At 42.5% G+C, this 17,356-nt stretch overlaps 1 protein-coding gene across 1 annotated transcript in view; it reads right to left on the reverse strand.

The window, feature by feature from the left end:
- The window catches only part of elna (elastin a), a 54,416-nt gene that overhangs the window by 195 nt on the left and 36,865 nt on the right, over window positions 1–17,356 (reverse strand). Inside the window, exons 12-33 of the mRNA XM_020600131.1 lie at window positions 14,341–14,370; window positions 14,185–14,259; window positions 13,163–13,204; window positions 12,974–13,060; window positions 12,828–12,875; window positions 12,649–12,702; window positions 12,244–12,399; window positions 11,374–11,472; window positions 10,712–10,831; window positions 10,050–10,169; window positions 9,388–9,507; window positions 8,720–8,845; window positions 7,517–7,615; window positions 6,849–6,974; window positions 2,186–2,311; window positions 1,508–1,579; window positions 1,354–1,389; window positions 1,080–1,133; window positions 910–948; window positions 445–594; window positions 109–216; window positions 4–20 (exon numbers count right to left, since the gene is read on the reverse strand). Coding sequence (XP_020455787.1) covers window positions 4–20; window positions 109–216; window positions 445–594; window positions 910–948; window positions 1,080–1,133; window positions 1,354–1,389; window positions 1,508–1,579; window positions 2,186–2,311; window positions 6,849–6,974; window positions 7,517–7,615; window positions 8,720–8,845; window positions 9,388–9,507; window positions 10,050–10,169; window positions 10,712–10,831; window positions 11,374–11,472; window positions 12,244–12,399; window positions 12,649–12,702; window positions 12,828–12,875; window positions 12,974–13,060; window positions 13,163–13,204; window positions 14,185–14,259; window positions 14,341–14,370 — 1,904 coding nt within the window. The remainder of the gene's footprint in view (window positions 1–3; window positions 21–108; window positions 217–444; window positions 595–909; window positions 949–1,079; window positions 1,134–1,353; window positions 1,390–1,507; window positions 1,580–2,185; window positions 2,312–6,848; window positions 6,975–7,516; window positions 7,616–8,719; window positions 8,846–9,387; window positions 9,508–10,049; window positions 10,170–10,711; window positions 10,832–11,373; window positions 11,473–12,243; window positions 12,400–12,648; window positions 12,703–12,827; window positions 12,876–12,973; window positions 13,061–13,162; window positions 13,205–14,184; window positions 14,260–14,340; window positions 14,371–17,356) is intronic.

The raw sequence follows: 17,356 nt of genomic DNA on the forward strand, positions 1-17,356 counted from the left end.
AGCAGGAATCACGTCCTTTCCTGTAAAAGCATTGAAAGCTTAATTCACAGTGCAAAACTTATAAAAAGGCTCATCTAAGGAGATAAGAAACAATATTTTAAGGTTTACCTGGTTTGACAGGAACCCCTGTACCACCTGGTAACACAACACCAAAACCATCTTGAACAGCTGTGTGTGGAGTGGCTCCTGGCAGGCCCCCTACTACACCAATGCCTCCTGTGTTCAGAAAGTTCAACATCAGCCTTTCCAAGTTTGTCACCTACTACAGTGAAAAAGTCCTGTTGTCTGGGAATAATACAATAGTTTCTTTAACAGCATTGTTTATGTGTGTTTAGGGTACAGTAATTAATGTTAAAGTGATGTAAAACAAAAGGGGATAGATTTGTAATTAATAAAAATTGAATGTGCGGTATTTGTATTTGTGTGCTTATTTATGTATTATACCATATTTTGCAGCTTTTGCGGCAGCAGGGTATTGTCCACCTCCGGCTCCGGCTCCTGGTACTGCACCAGGCACTCGCCAAGGACCCCCTGGTCTTGCTCCAGCCACTCCCCCTGCACCCCCTGGTCCTGCTCCAGCCACTCCTATAACTCCTAATCCACCAAAATGCAGTGGGTTTCATCCTTTGTTTATAGTTACTGTTACAGTTATTGCTCCTTCTCCCTCCTTCAGGCCTCATACTGCACTGGGCTTTTGTCATACTGAAACTGCTTTAACAAAATACCATTTATTGTACACATGCACTCAAACCAATGCTGCGAAAAATTGCACTTTTGTCTGTACAGTGTTATTATATTCTTAATCACATTAACATGGGGTGCAGAAAACAAGCATGATTCAAATAACTGTTCAAATTAGTCAAAATATGTAAAAATAATATAAAAAAAACTACTCAAAGATAATCTTACCATACTTCGGAGGCTTGACTCCAGCACCACCTCCAAAACCTGTCAGGAAGCAACATAATGTTTATGATCCATGCTTCATTAGATCAAACTGAATTATTGTGAAAGAAACAGCAGAACTTAATCTGAAGTTGAACTTTTATGTCTATCAGTATATCAACTTAAAAACTTACCACCACCAGGTTGTACCTGTCCTGCTCCGCCTGGAAATGTGCCTGCTCCTGGGACTGCAGACGGGGCGTGAAAAAAGTGCTGAATGATTGATTACAGTTCCTGGAATGTATTTGCAGCTACTGCCGCTGCCATTACCAAATTAACCAATTAATGCATTTATGACAAGTGATTGTAACATTATTTATGCATCAGTGAGCAGATAACTGCTGCATAAAGAACAAGAGTGACTACATCTTATGACATGCTCATTATACTGGTAAATCGCTGTCTCACCGTATTTAGGAGGTTTGGCACCAGCAGCTGCCAGAGCTACAACAAAACATACCCAGAATATCTTAGATTAAATAGTCATCATGCGGTTTTGCCAAAATAATTAAATAAGTCTTTCATCACTTGACATGATCAAAAGTCGGTGGGGCAGCCTTACATCCATATCCTGGTAAAAATGGAACTCTTCCAGGAACAGCTCCTCCTGTACCACCACCACCTGGAATAAGCCCTGCAATACAAAACTAATCATGTAACCATGTACAGTCATTTAAAGCACTGCTTAATTGCAAAGGATCTGGTCCGCAATATTTTTTTCCAAACATCTTAGTCCAGTTACCATATTTAGCCATGTGGAGTTGAGTTGACTTTAGCAATTTATTGAAAACAATTAACACATATTCCTGGCTCCTTTAACCTGACACAGACCATACACAGACTGTTTGTACCATAAATGTGCCATGCAGCCAAAGTAAGCCGTCCCCTTTTTATGTGGTATCGTACCATGTAAAAACATGCACACTTTCATTTCACTAGCTTTGCATCTGAAAGTGTTATCACACAGGATCTATTTAAGCCTTAGTGGTTAAGTACCAGGGGTCCTGTCATTGTAAAGTCTGTTGAGATGCTGGGTGTTTTAAAGTTCTAAGAAAATATTAACCTGATAATTTCTTGTGATCTCAAGCCCTCTGTATTCAACATTCAATGTCAGGCCCTTTCAAATCTTTTTTATGGCCCACAATCTGGTCTCGGTCTCACACATCCCTGGGCACTGCTGCTAAATGTTCAGGAACCACATACAAAGTTCTGAGATTTGCTAATAGTAATCTATTATTACCATATTTAGCAGCTTTGGCAGCAGCAGGGTGTCCTCCTGCTCCTCCCAGTCCTCCTCCTCCTCCCAGGCCTCCTGCTCCTCCCAGTCCTGCTCCTCCCAGTCCTGCTCCTCCCAGTCCTCCTGGTCCTGTGGAAAACAAGTTTAAACAACATGGTTGAAAATAAAGACATATGACTGGCTGTATGGTAAGTTCTCTATCAATGTGTATGGAGAAGTAATGAAAATAATGAAAAAAAATAGGCTGTACCAACATGAAAACAAAAATATTACAGAAAATTTCTCTCTTTCAGTTTCTGGAATATGCGATTTACAGAGCAGATATGTGTTGCGGCAGAAAAAACCTTTTTACTGTCCACAAACAAAAACAGACATAAGCTTTAAGTAATCAAGTACAGTAATGTCAGTGAGCTCATCCTGTAATAGCCACCTACAGTGATGACTGCTGGCTCAGTTGAGAGGAGCTGGCCTGACCCTGTCCAATACTTGACAGTTAACTAGCCAGCAGTGTGCCGGCACCTGGCTCAACAAGGAGGAGAACACCTGGTTTGTCTTTTGTGGTTTTATTGAACGCAGTATGGAGACAAATGAAAACGCTGTCCGAACTGGCACCATGTGCTCTCTAAAAAAAATAATAAAAGAATAAACAACACATCTCCCAGAACTTCACCATCACCCGCCAACAGAACCAAACCAACATGCCCACCTGTCATCCCTTTTATACCCTCCCGCACCTGTTCCTCCCCCCATCCCACATTGGCCAGAACAGCGCGGCATTTTGCAGAAAAACAGCGGTAACCGTTTACGCTACGCTACCCGGTTAGCATTACATGTGTTTATGTCCTGAGCTTTCCATCTGTTCGACTCCGTGTTCCTGTCCTATTCCTGTTTGTTTCCGCATGTCAGCAGCTCTGTGTGTCTGACTACTTCCACGACCCTGTGTACTCATCCGTCGACTCACCTGTCATCCTGGTCCTCCTGGCTGCTGCCTGCTTACCTGCTTGTCTTCTGGTTCCTGTGGTGCCCCTCCTGGTGTCGGCTCCCCTGCTCATCCTCTGGTTCCTGTGTCTCCCCTGCTGCCAGCTCTCATGCTCATCCTCTGGTTTCTGCATCCCTCCTGGTTCCTTGTCCCTCCCGGTCCTCTCTGGTTTCCTGCTCGTCCCTCCTGGTCCTCTCTGGTCTCCTGCTCATCCCTCCCGGTCCTCTCTGGTCTCCTGCTCGTCCCTCTTGGTTACTCCTGGTCTGTCTTGGGTTCTTGCCTCATCCCTCTTGGTTCCTCCTGGTCTGTCTTGGGTTCCTGCCTCGTCCCTCTTGGTTCCTCCTGGTCTGTCTTGGTTTCCTGCCTCATCCCTCCTGGTCTCCTCCCTGGGTCCTCGTCTTCCTGCCGCCCTGGTCCTCCTGGGTCCTCGTCTGTGGACAACACCTGGGAGTGGAAGGTCCTTAAACCACTGATCACCAGCCTGTCTCTGCAAATACTTCGGACAAAGAACCTGCCGGAGCATTTTGCTATCCTGGACAGACTGCGGGGCTTGATGTTCAGTCGACCCTGGCCAAGGGATTCCCCGTTGCTGCAGGCCTTGGTGTAGTTTGTGGGGGACACCCAGAAGGACATAGATGCCTATGCAGACAAGTGCTGGGCTGATGGCTCCTTTGTGGCTATGGTCAAGGAGCAGGACCTAGCCAAACAAAATCTGTGCCACCCTGGTTCATCAAGCCTCCAGGACAATCCTCAGCCAGCCCCTCAGCCACTTCCTTTCGCCCAGTTGGCCCTGTCATGCCTACCCCTGCCAGCTCCCCGGTCTGGTCATAGTCACGGCCCTGCTGACTCACCCGTACCCCTGGTGTGCCGACGATAGTGTCCCGGCCAGGGCCCCATATACTCAGTATGCCGACGCCACCACAGTTCTAGTACCTGGTCCCAAATGGATCAGCCGGCTGCCTCAGCCAGCTCCCTGGCACCTGCAGCTGCCTTCTGTGCCCCGGCCTGTTTCCCCACTGCAGCCTCAGCCCCTGCTGGCTCCCCGGTCTGGTCACAGTGGCATCCCTGCTGACTCCCCGTACCCCCGGTGTGCTGACGATGGTGTCCCCCCAGGGCCCAAAACAGTCAGCATGCCGACGCCACCCCAGTTCCAGCACCCCGTCAGCGGCCGCCTCAGTCAGTCCCAGAGATGCAGTCTCCACAGGCCCTCCGGCCTGGGCATGGTAGTGTCCCCGCTGACTCCCTGAAACCCTGGTGTGCCGACAAAGATGTCCCCGCCAGGGCCCGAGCCAGTCAGTGTGGGGGTTCGCCGATGCTGATGCCCTGCTTCCGGCTCCAGAGGGGTTTACCAATGACCTGCTTCCGGCTCCAGAGGGGTTTGCCAATGACCTGCTTCCGGCTCCAGAGGGGTTTGCCAATGACCTGCTTCCTGCTCCAGAGGGGTTCGCCGATGCGGCCGCCCTGCTTCCTGCTCCAGAACGGCTCGGCCGGTGTGCCCACGCTGCCTCAGTTCCTGTTGCAGTTCCTGCGCCCGAGCGGGTTGGCCAGTGTGCTGATGCCACCTTTGTTCCGGTGCCTGGTGGACTGCATTGGAGTCGCCCTCCGGAGCGGCCTCTCCTCAACCCTTGTCTGGCGTCGAGGCCGTCCTCCAGACCGACCGCTCTGGTTCTCGGCCTTATGCGGGTTGGTTCCTGCAACTTGGGTCGTTTTTCTTTGATTGGACTATGTACACAGTCCGGTGTTTGTTGGCCGGTCATCCTGTGTTTTCAGTTTTGCTGTGTGGCCTCAGTGTTCCCGGCCTGTGGCTGTCTGTTTGTTTTGGTGCCCTCCTTCCGGGCCCCTGCCTCCCTCTCTGTTCAGCCCTGTTGTGGTTTTTTGTTTTTTGGGATGTCTGGCAGCCATCCTTGAGGGGAGGTACTGTTACGGTGTCGTGTCGGTCGGCTTTGTTTGTTTACCTGTTCTCTCCCCGCTACTCTGTCACCGCAATTAGTTGCCATGTCAGTCACCTGTTGCTTGTTATCTCCCAGTCCTGTCCCTTGTGGTTTTTCTCTGCAATCAGTCATCATTCCTCCCACCTGCTGCTCGTTGTCTCCCAGTCCCTTCAGGTATATATACACACCCTGTCTTCTGCCGCGTTTTTGCTGGTTCATACCACACTGTTACCTTACCTTTATGCTACGATACATTTACGCTACACTACCCGGTTAGCATTACATGTGTTTGTGTCCTGAGCTTTCCATCTGTTCGACTCCGTGTTCCCGTCCTGTTCCTGTTTGTTTCAGCATGTCAGCAGCTCTGATAACGCAGCAGCGGGTCAATCATCAAGCTCGCTGTTTCTGTTGGTTAAGTGCGTAAGCCCTTGGCTCATCATCTTTCAGTTTTCTGATTGCTGATACTGCTACCCTGTGTGTCTGACTACTTCCACGACCCTGTGTACTCGTCCGTCGACTCACCTGTCATCCTGGTCCTCCTGGCTGCTGCCTGCTTTGCTTACCTGCTTGTCTTCTGGTTCCTGTGTCCCCCCCGCTGCCAGCTCTCCTGCTCATCCTCTGGTTCCTGTGTCCCTCCTGATGTCAGCTCCCCTGCTCATTCTCTGGTTCCTGTGTCTCCCCTGCTGCCGGCTCTCCTGCTTGTCCTCTGGTTCCTGTGTCTCTCCTGCTGCCAGCTTTAGTGCTCATCCTCTGGTTCCTCTGTCCCTCCTGGTCTCCTGCTCATCCCTCCTGGTCCTCGCTGGTCTCCTCCCTCGTCCCTCTTGGTTCCTCCTGGTCTGTCTTGGGTTCCTGCCTCATCCCTCCTGGTCTCCTCTCTGGGGCCTCGTCTTCCTACCACCCAGCCTTACCTGTGTTGTTGTTCATTAAACCAATTTTTTTAGCTCCTACTCCTCCTGGTCTGTCTGTTACTGGGGTCCACACCACACTCACACATAACAGACTTACTCTATTTGGAAAGAATTAATTACACTAGAAACTGGGGTGATTTTGTAGAGCATAGAGAAATAAAATTGAAAAAGAATCCTTTCTTGAACTTTCATGCTATACAAATCATTTCAGTGCATCAAACACAAAAACATGACAATGCTGTGACTACTCTCATGATATTTTGTAGACAGAAATGAAATAGCTTAATATACTGGTTGACTCACCATAATGCCATTATAATTATATAATATCCATCCATTTTCTTCCGCTTATCCGGGACCGGGTTGCGGGGGCAGCAGTCTAAGCAGAGATGCCCAGACTTCCCTCTCTCCAGACACTTCCTCCAGCTCCTCCGGGGGAATGCCAAGGCGTTCCCAGGCCAGCCGAGAGACATAGTCCCTCCAGCGTGTGGAATTATATAATACTCTTCAATACTCAATTATACAATACTCTTCCATCAATGTAGGCAACCCAAAAATAATGGAGCTCATCTAAGAAGAAGTTGAGCCTTAGTGGTTAAGTACCAGGGTTCCAGTCATTGTAAAGCCTGTTGAGATGCTGGGTGTTTTAAAGCTCTAAGAAAAATATTAACCTGACAATTTCTTGTGATCTCAAGCCCTCTGTATTCAACATTCAATGTCAGGCCCTTTCAAATCTCTTTTATGGCTCACAACCTGGTCTCGGTCTCACACATCCCTGGGCACTGCTGCTAAATGTCCAGGAACCACATAAAAAGTTCTGAGATTTCCTAATAGTAATCTATTATTACCATATTTAGCAGCTTTGGCAGCAGCAGGGTATCCTCCTGCTCCTCCCAGTCCTCCTCCTCCTCCCAGGCCTCCTGCTCCTCCCAGTCCTGCTCCTCCCAGTCCTGCTCCTCCCAGCCCTCCTGGTCCTGTGGAAAACAAGTTTAAACAACATGGTTGAAAATAAAGACATATGACTGGCTGTATGGTAAGTTCTCTATCAATGTGTATGGAGAAGTAATGAAAATAATGAAAACATAGGTTGTACCAACATGAAACCAAAAATAGAAATTGAGGATTCCTCTCTTTCAGTTTCTGGAATATGCGATTTACAGAGCAGATATGTGTTACGGCATAAAAAACCTTTTTACTATCCACAAACAAAAGCAGACATAACTTTTAATTAATCAAGTACAGTAAGTGAGGAAGAAGAAATACAAGAAATACTGGTGTTTCAGATTTTAATTTAAATTTTGCTTTAGTACAATCTTTAAAAAGTGACATTCAATATTTTTTCCACCAAATATAATGCGGTATGAAAAAGAAATAAGGTTCTTTACCAAATGAAGTGACTCGCTCTATTTGGAAAGAATTAATTAGACTAGAAAATGGAGTGATTTTGAAGAGCAGTGTCCAGGAACCATATAAAACGTTCTGAGACCACACATTGCTAATAGTAATCTATTATTACCATATTTAGCAGCTTTGGCGGCGGCAGCAGGGTATCCTCCTGCTCCTCCCAGTCCTGCTCCTCCTCCTCCCAGTCCTGCTCCTCCCAGTCCTCCTGGTCCTGTGGAAAACATGTTTAAACATGATTGAAAATAAAAAGATATGACTGACTGTATGGTAAGTTCTCTATCAACGGGTATGGAGAAGTAATTAAAATAATGGAAAAATAAGCTGTAGGATCTATCCTGTAAGAGCCACCTACGTACACCTACCACTACCAAATGAAGTGATTTGCTCTATTTGGAAAGAATTAATTACTCTAGAAACTGGGGTGATTTTGTAGAGCAGTGCATCTACATAGAGAAGTATAATTTAAAAAAGAATAATTTCTTGAACTTTCATATTATACAACATGAGAATGTTGTGACTGCTCTTATAATGTTATTTTGTAGACAGAAATTAAATAGCTTAATATACTGGTTGACTCACCATGATGCCATTATAATTATATAATACTCTAAAGTCAACCCAAAAATAATGGAGCTCATCTAAGAAGACGAGTGGTGTCTAGAAGGGAACCAGGAGATTACAGGAGGCTCTATCTCTGTATTCTAGGTTAACTACATAAACTTCATTATCACATTCCGGAATTAACACGAGTGACTAAACAACATGGTTGAAAATAAAGATATATGACTGGCTGTATGGTAAGTTCTCTATCAATGTGTATGGAGAAGTAATGAAAATAATGAAAAAATAGGCTGAGCCAACATGAAAACAACAATAGAAAACAGTAAATTTTTCTCTTTCGGTTTCTGGAATATGCGATTTACAGAACAGATATGTGTTGCGGCAGACAAAAACTTTTTACTGTCCAAAAACAAAAACTGACATAACCTTTAAGTAATCTAGTACAGTAATGTCAGTGAGCTCAGGATCTATCCTGTAAGAGCCACCTACAGTAGGTAAGGAAGAAGAAATACTTGTGTTTCAGATTTTAATTTAACTTTTGCTTTAGTACAATCTTAGGAAAAAGTGACATTCAATATTTTTCCACAAAATATAACACAATAAAACAAAACAAGGATCTTTACCAAATGAATTTACTCACTCTATTTGGAAAGAACTAATTACACTAGAAGCTGGAGTGACTTTGTAGAGCAGTGTCCAGGAACCATATAAAACGTTCTGAGACCACACATTGCTAATAGTAATCTATTATTACCATATTTAGCAGCTTTGGCAGCAGCAGGGTATCCTCCTGCTCCTCCCAGTCCTCCTCCTCCTCCCAGGCCTCCTGCTCCTCCCAGTCCTGCTCCTCCCAGTCCTGCTCCTCCCAGCCCTCCTGGTCCTGTGGAAAACAAGTTTAAACAACATGGTTGAAAATAAAGACATATGACTGGCTGTATGGTAAGTTCTCTATCAATGTGTATGGAGAAGTAATGAAAATAATGAAAACATAGGTTGTACCAACATGAAACCAAAAATAGAAATTGAGGATTCCTCTCTTTCAGTTTCTGGAATATGCGATTTACAGAGCAGATATGTGTTACGGCATAAAAAACCTTTTTACTATCCACAAACAAAAGCAGACATAACTTTTAATTAATCAAGTACAGTAAGTGAGGAAGAAGAAATACAAGAAATACTGGTGTTTCAGATTTTAATTTAAATTTTGCTTTAGTACAATCTTTAAAAAGTGACATTCAATATTTTTTCCACCAAATATAATGCGGTATGAAAAAGAAATAAGGTTCTTTACCAAATGAAGTGACTCGCTCTATTTGGAAAGAATTAATTAGACTAGAAAATGGAGTGATTTTGAAGAGCAGTGTCCAGGAACCATATAAAACGTTCTGAGACCACACATTGCTAATAGTAATCTATTATTACCATATTTAGCAGCTTTGGCGGCGGCAGCAGGGTATCCTCCTGCTCCTCCCAGTCCTGCTCCTCCTCCTCCCAGTCCTCCTCCTCCTCCTCCCAGTCCTGCTCCTCCCAGCCCTCCTGGTCCTGTGGAAAACAAGTTTAAACAACATGGTTGAAAATAAAGACATATGACTGGCTGTATGGTAAGTTCTCTATCAATGTGTATGGAGAAGTAATGAAAATAATGAAAACATAGGTTGTACCAACATGAAACCAAAAATAGAAATTGAGGATTCCTCTCTTTCAGTTTCTGGAATATGCGATTTACAGAGCAGATATGTGTTACGGCATAAAAAACCTTTTTACTATCCACAAACAAAAGCAGACATAACTTTTAATTAATCAAGTACAGTAAGTGAGGAAGAAGAAATACAAGAAATACTGGTGTTTCAGATTTTAATTTAAATTTTGCTTTAGTACAATCTTTAAAAAGTGACATTCAATATTTTTTCCACCAAATATAATGCGGTATGAAAAAGAAATAAGGTTCTTTACCAAATGAAGTGACTCGCTCTATTTGGAAAGAATTAATTAGACTAGAAAATGGAGTGATTTTGAAGAGCAGTGTCCAGGAACCATATAAAACGTTCTGAGACCACACATTGCTAATAGTAATCTATTATTACCATATTTAGCAGCTTTGGCGGCGGCAGCAGGGTATCCTCCTGCTCCTCCCAGTCCTGCTCCTCCTCCTCCCAGTCCTCCTCCTCCTCCTCCCAGTCCTGCTCCTCCCAGCCCTCCTGGTCCTGTGGAAAACAAGTTTAAACAACATGGTTGAAAATAAAGACATATGACTGGCTGTATGGTAAGTTCTCTATCAATGTGTATGGAGAAGTAATGAAAATAATGAAAACATAGGTTGTACCAACATGAAACCAAAAATAGAAATTGAGGATTCCTCTCTTTCAGTTTCTGGAATATGCGATTTACAGAGCAGATATGTGTTACGGCATAAAAAACCTTTTTACTATCCACAAACAAAAGCAGACATAACTTTTAATTAATCAAGTACAGTAAGTGAGGAAGAAGAAATACAAGAAATACTGGTGTTTCAGATTTTAATTTAAATTTTGCTTTAGTACAATCTTTAAAAAGTGACATTCAATATTTTTTCCACCAAATATAATGCGGTATGAAAAAGAAATAAGGTTCTTTACCAAATGAAGTGACTCGCTCTATTTGGAAAGAATTAATTAGACTAGAAAATGGAGTGATTTTGAAGAGCAGTGTCCAGGAACCATATAAAACGTTCTGAGACCACACATTGCTAATAGTAATCTATTATTACCATATTTAGCAGCTTTGGCGGCGGCAGCAGGGTATCCTCCTGCTCCTCCCAGTCCTGCTCCTCCTCCTCCCAGTCCTCCTCCTCCTCCTCCCAGTCCTGCTCCTCCCAGCCCTCCTGGTCCTGTGGAAAACAAGTTTAAACAACATGGTTGAAAATAAAGACATATGACTGGCTGTATGGTAAGTTCTCTATCAATGTGTATGGAGAAGTAATGAAAATAATGAAAACATAGGTTGTACCAACATGAAACCAAAAATAGAAATTGAGGATTCCTCTCTTTCAGTTTCTGGAATATGCGATTTACAGAGCAGATATGTGTTACGGCATAAAAAACCTTTTTACTATCCACAAACAAAAGCAGACATAACTTTTAATTAATCAAGTACAGTAAGTGAGGAAGAAGAAATACAAGAAATACTGGTGTTTCAGATTTTAATTTAAATTTTGCTTTAGTACAATCTTTAAAAAGTGACATTCAATATTTTTTCCACCAAATATAATGCGGTATGAAAAAGAAATAAGGTTCTTTACCAAATGAAGTGACTCGCTCTATTTGGAAAGAATTAATTAGACTAGAAAATGGAGTGATTTTGAAGAGCAGTGTCCAGGAACCATATAAAACGTTCTGAGACCACACATTGCTAATAGTAATCTATTATTACCATATTTAGCAGCTTTGGCGGCGGCAGCAGGGTATCCTCCTGCTCCTCCCAGTCCTGCTCCTCCTCCTCCCAGTCCTGCTCCTCCCAGTCCTCCTGGTCCTGTGGAAAACATGTTTAAACATGATTGAAAATAAAAAGATATGACTGACTGTATGGTAAGTTCTCTATCAACGGGTATGGAGAAGTAATTAAAATAATGGAAAAATAAGCTGTAGGATCTATCCTGTAAGAGCCACCTACGTACACCTACCACTACCAAATGAAGTGATTTGCTCTATTTGGAAAGAATTAATTACTCTAGAAACTGGGGTGATTTTGTAGAGCAGTGCATCTACATAGAGAAGTATAATTTAAAAAAGAATAATTTCTTGAACTTTCATATTATACAACATGAGAATGTTGTGACTGCTCTCATAATGTTATTTTGTAGACTGAAATTAAATAGCATAATATACTGGTTGACTCACCATGATGCTATTATAATTATATAATACTCTAAAGTCAACCCAAAAATAATGGAGCTCATCTAAGAAGAAGAGTGGTGTCTAGAAGGGAACCAGGAGATTACAGGAGGCTCTATCTCTGTATTCTAGGTTAAAGCAAAGTACATAAACTACATAAGCTTCATACGGAATTAACATGAGTGATAAAACAGGTCATTTAGCATTTTATTCCACAATTTATACCTCTTTGTAAATGAAAAATTAGCAAACATCTTTAAACAAAATCATGCAAAGGGAATATTACGATTTTTTATTTACTCCACATTGGGTTGTACTCTTGAGGACCTGTACAAATTTTAGAGGTCATAATGTAGCATACACTTGTGTTGAAAAATGGGCACATTGTAATACCACTTACACAACATACCATATTTAGCAGCTTTGGCTGCTGGTAAATATCCTCCTGGTACTGCAATGGGTGCCCCGCCTGGAACCACACCTGGGATAACACCTGGCACCACACCTGGTCCCTTGCCTGGTATCACGCCTGGTACAAAACCTGGTATCCCACCTGGTACTAAGCCTGAAAAACAGAGAATCATATATAAATAAAGTAAATAAAAAAACATTGAGAACTGTATTTGAAAGCACATTTGTTTTTTGAGGTATGCTAGCACAGCTCAAGGAACGCCTTTCGTCCAGAATGTCATAGTGGTACTAATTTACCTACAGCTGAACAATGACAATGCAAAGCTGAGCAAACATGTCTTTTCAAGCATTAGCCACAAAAAGCCCAAAAATTCACAAACTTGTCTTTTGCTAGATATTTTACCTCCTGGCACCTGCCCCGGATACAGTGCACCAATGCCACCAACACCACCCACACCTGGAGCAGAAAGCATAGATTTTAGTGAGATATAAATAAATTCAGCCTGATGTTACACAACTTGTATCTTTTTTTTTATAGTAAAAGACAGCGATGAATGGCAATGAATGCGCAGGCTACTCTACCATATTTGGCAGCAGCTTTAGCTTGAGCAGGTGAGAGAAGCCCCACTCCTGCAGAAAGAAAAAGTACATTAAGCATTTTTTGTACCTTTCTACCTCTATTTGTATTGGTTAACAGTACAGTTTAACAGTATATTCACAACACTCACCAGTTCCAAGAGGATATCCAGGCCTTGCCCCAGGGCCAACTTGTCCCCCTGGAAGTCTCACTCCACCTTGACCAAAGCCCCCATAACCTAAAACATTGTAATGTGACACATCATTAACTTCTGGACTTGTACTGATGGCACAGTTATACCATCATATGTCTTTGCAAAAATATAAAAAACTATTTGTACCAAAGGGAAGTTTAGCTCCTCCAGGTTTTGCACCATAGCCACCTGAAGAGAGAAAGAAAGAGCTGATCATATGTAACAAAATACTTGCAAATGTCTAAAATACGTTTTCAGGGCACATGGAATAAGATTCAGGTGGATCACATGTTTTTGTATTTAGACATAGTAAATGGACTTATACTTGTATAACACTTTTCTATGCATTGCACACTCAAAGCACTTTCATACTATTTGCTCATTCACGCACACACACACTGGGGTTCAGTGTCTTGAAAAGCCGTGAATCAAACTACCAGCTATCCAGTTAGGAGATGACTCACTCTACCTCCTGAGCCACAACCACCCTGTCTGAAGAAGTTGAACCGATGATACATGGTATTCTAGCTAAACATGGTATACCATGTTTGAAAATGGACTATGTACGTAAGTGATAGAGGCAAAACAGGCTGCACAGGTTCAGCACCACTGCAGACAGGAGGCAAATTAATAGCACTTAAAACCATGACACTACATTGGGCAATGCCTCAATGCCTTTCTCCCTTTTAAGGCAGAAACTCCAATTCAGTGATTTGTGATTACATGAGTGCAGTGATAAACACTAGAGAAAAGTACCAAAAATTATGCAAGATACCCTTCTGTGCAAAAAGCCCTTAAAAGTATAGTCAATGATTCTAAATCATCACACACTTTTCCATGTTCAGCTAACATTGTGTCAAATTTCTCTGCCTGGCCTTGCAGTTTGCGTGTTCCGCAAACCCCAGTTGGGTGCATGCTGTGCTCGCTTGAGGTTGTATTGCAGGGGGGATTTCTGCAAAACAGTGCTCTGACTTTGGGGCCACGAGACAGCTGACAAGAGAACAAAATGAGGTCCACAGACAGAATTCTCTTTTTAGAGAGGTGAGTATGTCTGTTTGGATGCTGTCGAAACACTCCGGCATTGACAAAGTCCAAACTGATACTATGAACATATATGATATGAACAGAACTTCTTATTAACACAATTACAGCCTAAATCCAGATCATACCCTGCACTTGGGGTGATTTGAGGGGGTATCCATGGAACACTCCTGGCTGCATTTGTCCACCAAACCCTCCGCCTCCTGTGACAGAGAAAATACATTTAAATCCTGATCAGCTAATACCAGTAACAGAATAATAATCATAAATAAAATTGCCTTTACCTTGGATTCCTGTTTGTCCTCCTGCTGCAACTGCATAAGAAAGATCACAACATCCAATCATTAACCAATGAAAAAAGATGATTGTTTGAATATAAGCAGTAAATACTAGAGAGAGAACTGCAGAGTAAAACAAAGACAGTACCAAGATCAGTGGCCTTGAAACTATATAGGTCTGAGCCATTGTGGTCCAGTGAACAATAACATTTTGGATATGCAGTGATCGTTGAAAATGACTGCTACAACTTGTGTAAAAGACATATTTTGTTTTGTTTAAGCTGTGATAAGTATAGGGATGTTTTTCTGATTATTTGTGCAATGTATTGTTTAGGACTTTTGTTTTATTTCCTGTGTGCATGGAAGTTTATTTTGAAAAGACAAGAACAGAAGAAAATAGGAAAAAACGGCGGTAGAAAAAGCACAACACATAAGGACAACACGGACTACACAAACGTGATAAAACAACGAAAAAGACACTAGTTTGCTGTTTATCTCCAGTCAACACTGGCAACAAGGTTTGTCTTACATTTTAAATGTTTAAAATACAGTATTATTTGACTTGATATATATAAGCTAGCTAACCAGCTATTGATTTAGTTTTTCATAGAATTGAGTGTGGTCCTACACGGTTTTAATTTATGGTTCTGTCCTTTATTTTCTTTAGCTTTTACGTTGGTTTGTGAAATAAAACGATTGACCTCCAAATAAACGTTCAAACCATCTTGCACCTCCTCTGCCATGCTGCTCAACTCGATCTTCACAGAAACAAGGTAATTGCACACAACGGACAGCAGGGGGCAGAAAGTGAAAATTGAACAGCTAAGGACGGAGAAAAACAATGGTAAAATGGATAAGGAGGATGCACAGACTTCATCTACGGCCTCGAAAGACGCAGATGGACTAATTCAAAGTCAAATGGAAATTCAGGAATACAGAGGCTTTCTGGAAAACACAACAGATAATACAATTCTGGATATTAAGGAGACAATAAAACGCAAGGAAAGATGTCTGATGAGTGAAAGCCAGGACATAACAGAAGCACCTCGTCGCTCTGAACGAATTAGATTACAAACAGAAAAAAATGCTCACATATCAACTAGAACAAGGGAGCAAAAAGGCTAATCAGTTTGTATGAACACAAAATCCAAGTTCGCAGAGCAAGAGAAGAGCTAAAGTCTGACGTAACTGAAGCACACATGTCATCACTTGCAGACATTTTAGAGAAAGCTAAAGATGACATTATGAAACTCTACACTGAAATAAGAGATCTCATAGCTCCAGCAACTGACTTACGGCGAAAGGTGGATGCATGTGAAGCAGTGACCAGTGACATCATTAAAATAATATATGAAAAAAAATGACTGGCATCGATGGCGATTTTGATGCAGAATGAGAAAAGGGTCACCTATGCGAGCTACTAAATCAAGACTATGCACTCTCCATTTATGGTTCTACTGCTGCACAATCAAATACAACACATCATTCTGCATCTTCATATATTGCAGCAAAACATGCAGAGGCTGCTGCAGAGCTAGCTGCTAAAGAGGCTGAATTTCACATTTTCCAAGAGGAACAAAGACAAAGGGAAAGGATAAGGACACTTGAGGAACAACACAAGAAAGAACTGGAAATACAAACGTCTGAGCTGGAATGTCTGAGGGGTGGAAAGGACACTGAGGCAGCCAGAGCCAGATTGGATGTTTACAACATAGAAATGAGTCAGTTGAATGATATTCAGCCAACGGAGAGTAAGCAGGTGAGCCCAAATTCTGTATCTCTGACAGCACCACCTCCAAATAACACTGCCATGCTATCAATACCCCCAAGTGTCACTCAACTAGCGAAAGCCGTTCAGGACAGTATTGCAATGAACAGACTTCCTATGCCAGAGCCAACAGTGGTCACTGGTGATCCAATCCATTTCATTGAATGGAAAACCTCCTTCATGTCACTTGTAGAACGAAAAGGCATTTCGTCTGCTGACAAGTTGTTTTATCTTAAAAGATACGTTAGTGGCTCAGCTCGTAAATGTCTTGAAGGTACCTTCTACCGAAATGATGAAGAAGCATACCAAGATGCTTGGAAAAAACTCAACCAGAGATATGGTCAAGCATTTGTTGTTCAGAGCATTTAGAGAGACCCTAGCAAGCTGGACTAAAATACAATCCAAAGATGCCGAAGGACTCCGAAGCTTTGCAGACTTTCTCAATGCATGTTTGCAAGCTATGCCCCATGTGAAAGGCCTAGAAATATTAAATGACTGTGAAGAAAATCAAAAACTGATACCAAAAGTGCCTGAGTGGACAGCTGCCAGATGGAATCGCCATGTAACAAAGGTTCTTATGGAAGGTAAAGATTTTCCCAGTTTCAGTGTTTTTGCTGCTTTTGTGTCAACAGAAGCAGAGATTGCTTGTAACCCTGTCACTTCCATTCATGCTCTTCGTTTATCTGAGACACGCAGTGACAAAGGGAATGCAAAGGAAATCAGAAGAAATAAAGCAAGTGTCTTTAACACTCAAACAGCTGTGAATAATGACAAGCAAACCTCAAACGGTACAAATACAAGATCATTAACATGCATGCTGTGCCAGGATACACACCAACTCCACAAGTGTCCAGACTTCATGAAAAGGTCCCTGATGAACTGCAGCACATATGTTAAAGACAACAGACTGTGTTACGGCTGCTTGAAATCTGGCCACAGTGCAAAGGAATGTCGATGTCGCCTCATCTGTGATGTCTGCAAGAGAAAGCACCTCACATGTCTTCATGATGAGAACTATGTTAACAATGCCAAAGGAGAACAGCCAGGGACAAATGAAAATGTGACACAAAACAATTCATCTGACACAACTGCTATGTCGCTTAATGTTACCAGAGAAGGACAGTATGCCAGTACCTCGATGATTGTTCCAGTGTGGGTGTCATCTGCTGTGGACCCATACAAAGAAAAACTGGTCTACGCATTATTAGACACTCAAAGTGACACTGTATTCATTGACCAGGAAGTGAGTCAAGA

This window comes from Monopterus albus, unplaced genomic scaffold, assembly GCF_001952655.1.
Source record: "Monopterus albus unplaced genomic scaffold, M_albus_1.0 scaffold45.1, whole genome shotgun sequence".
Lineage (NCBI taxonomy): Eukaryota > Metazoa > Chordata > Actinopteri > Synbranchiformes > Synbranchidae > Monopterus > Monopterus albus.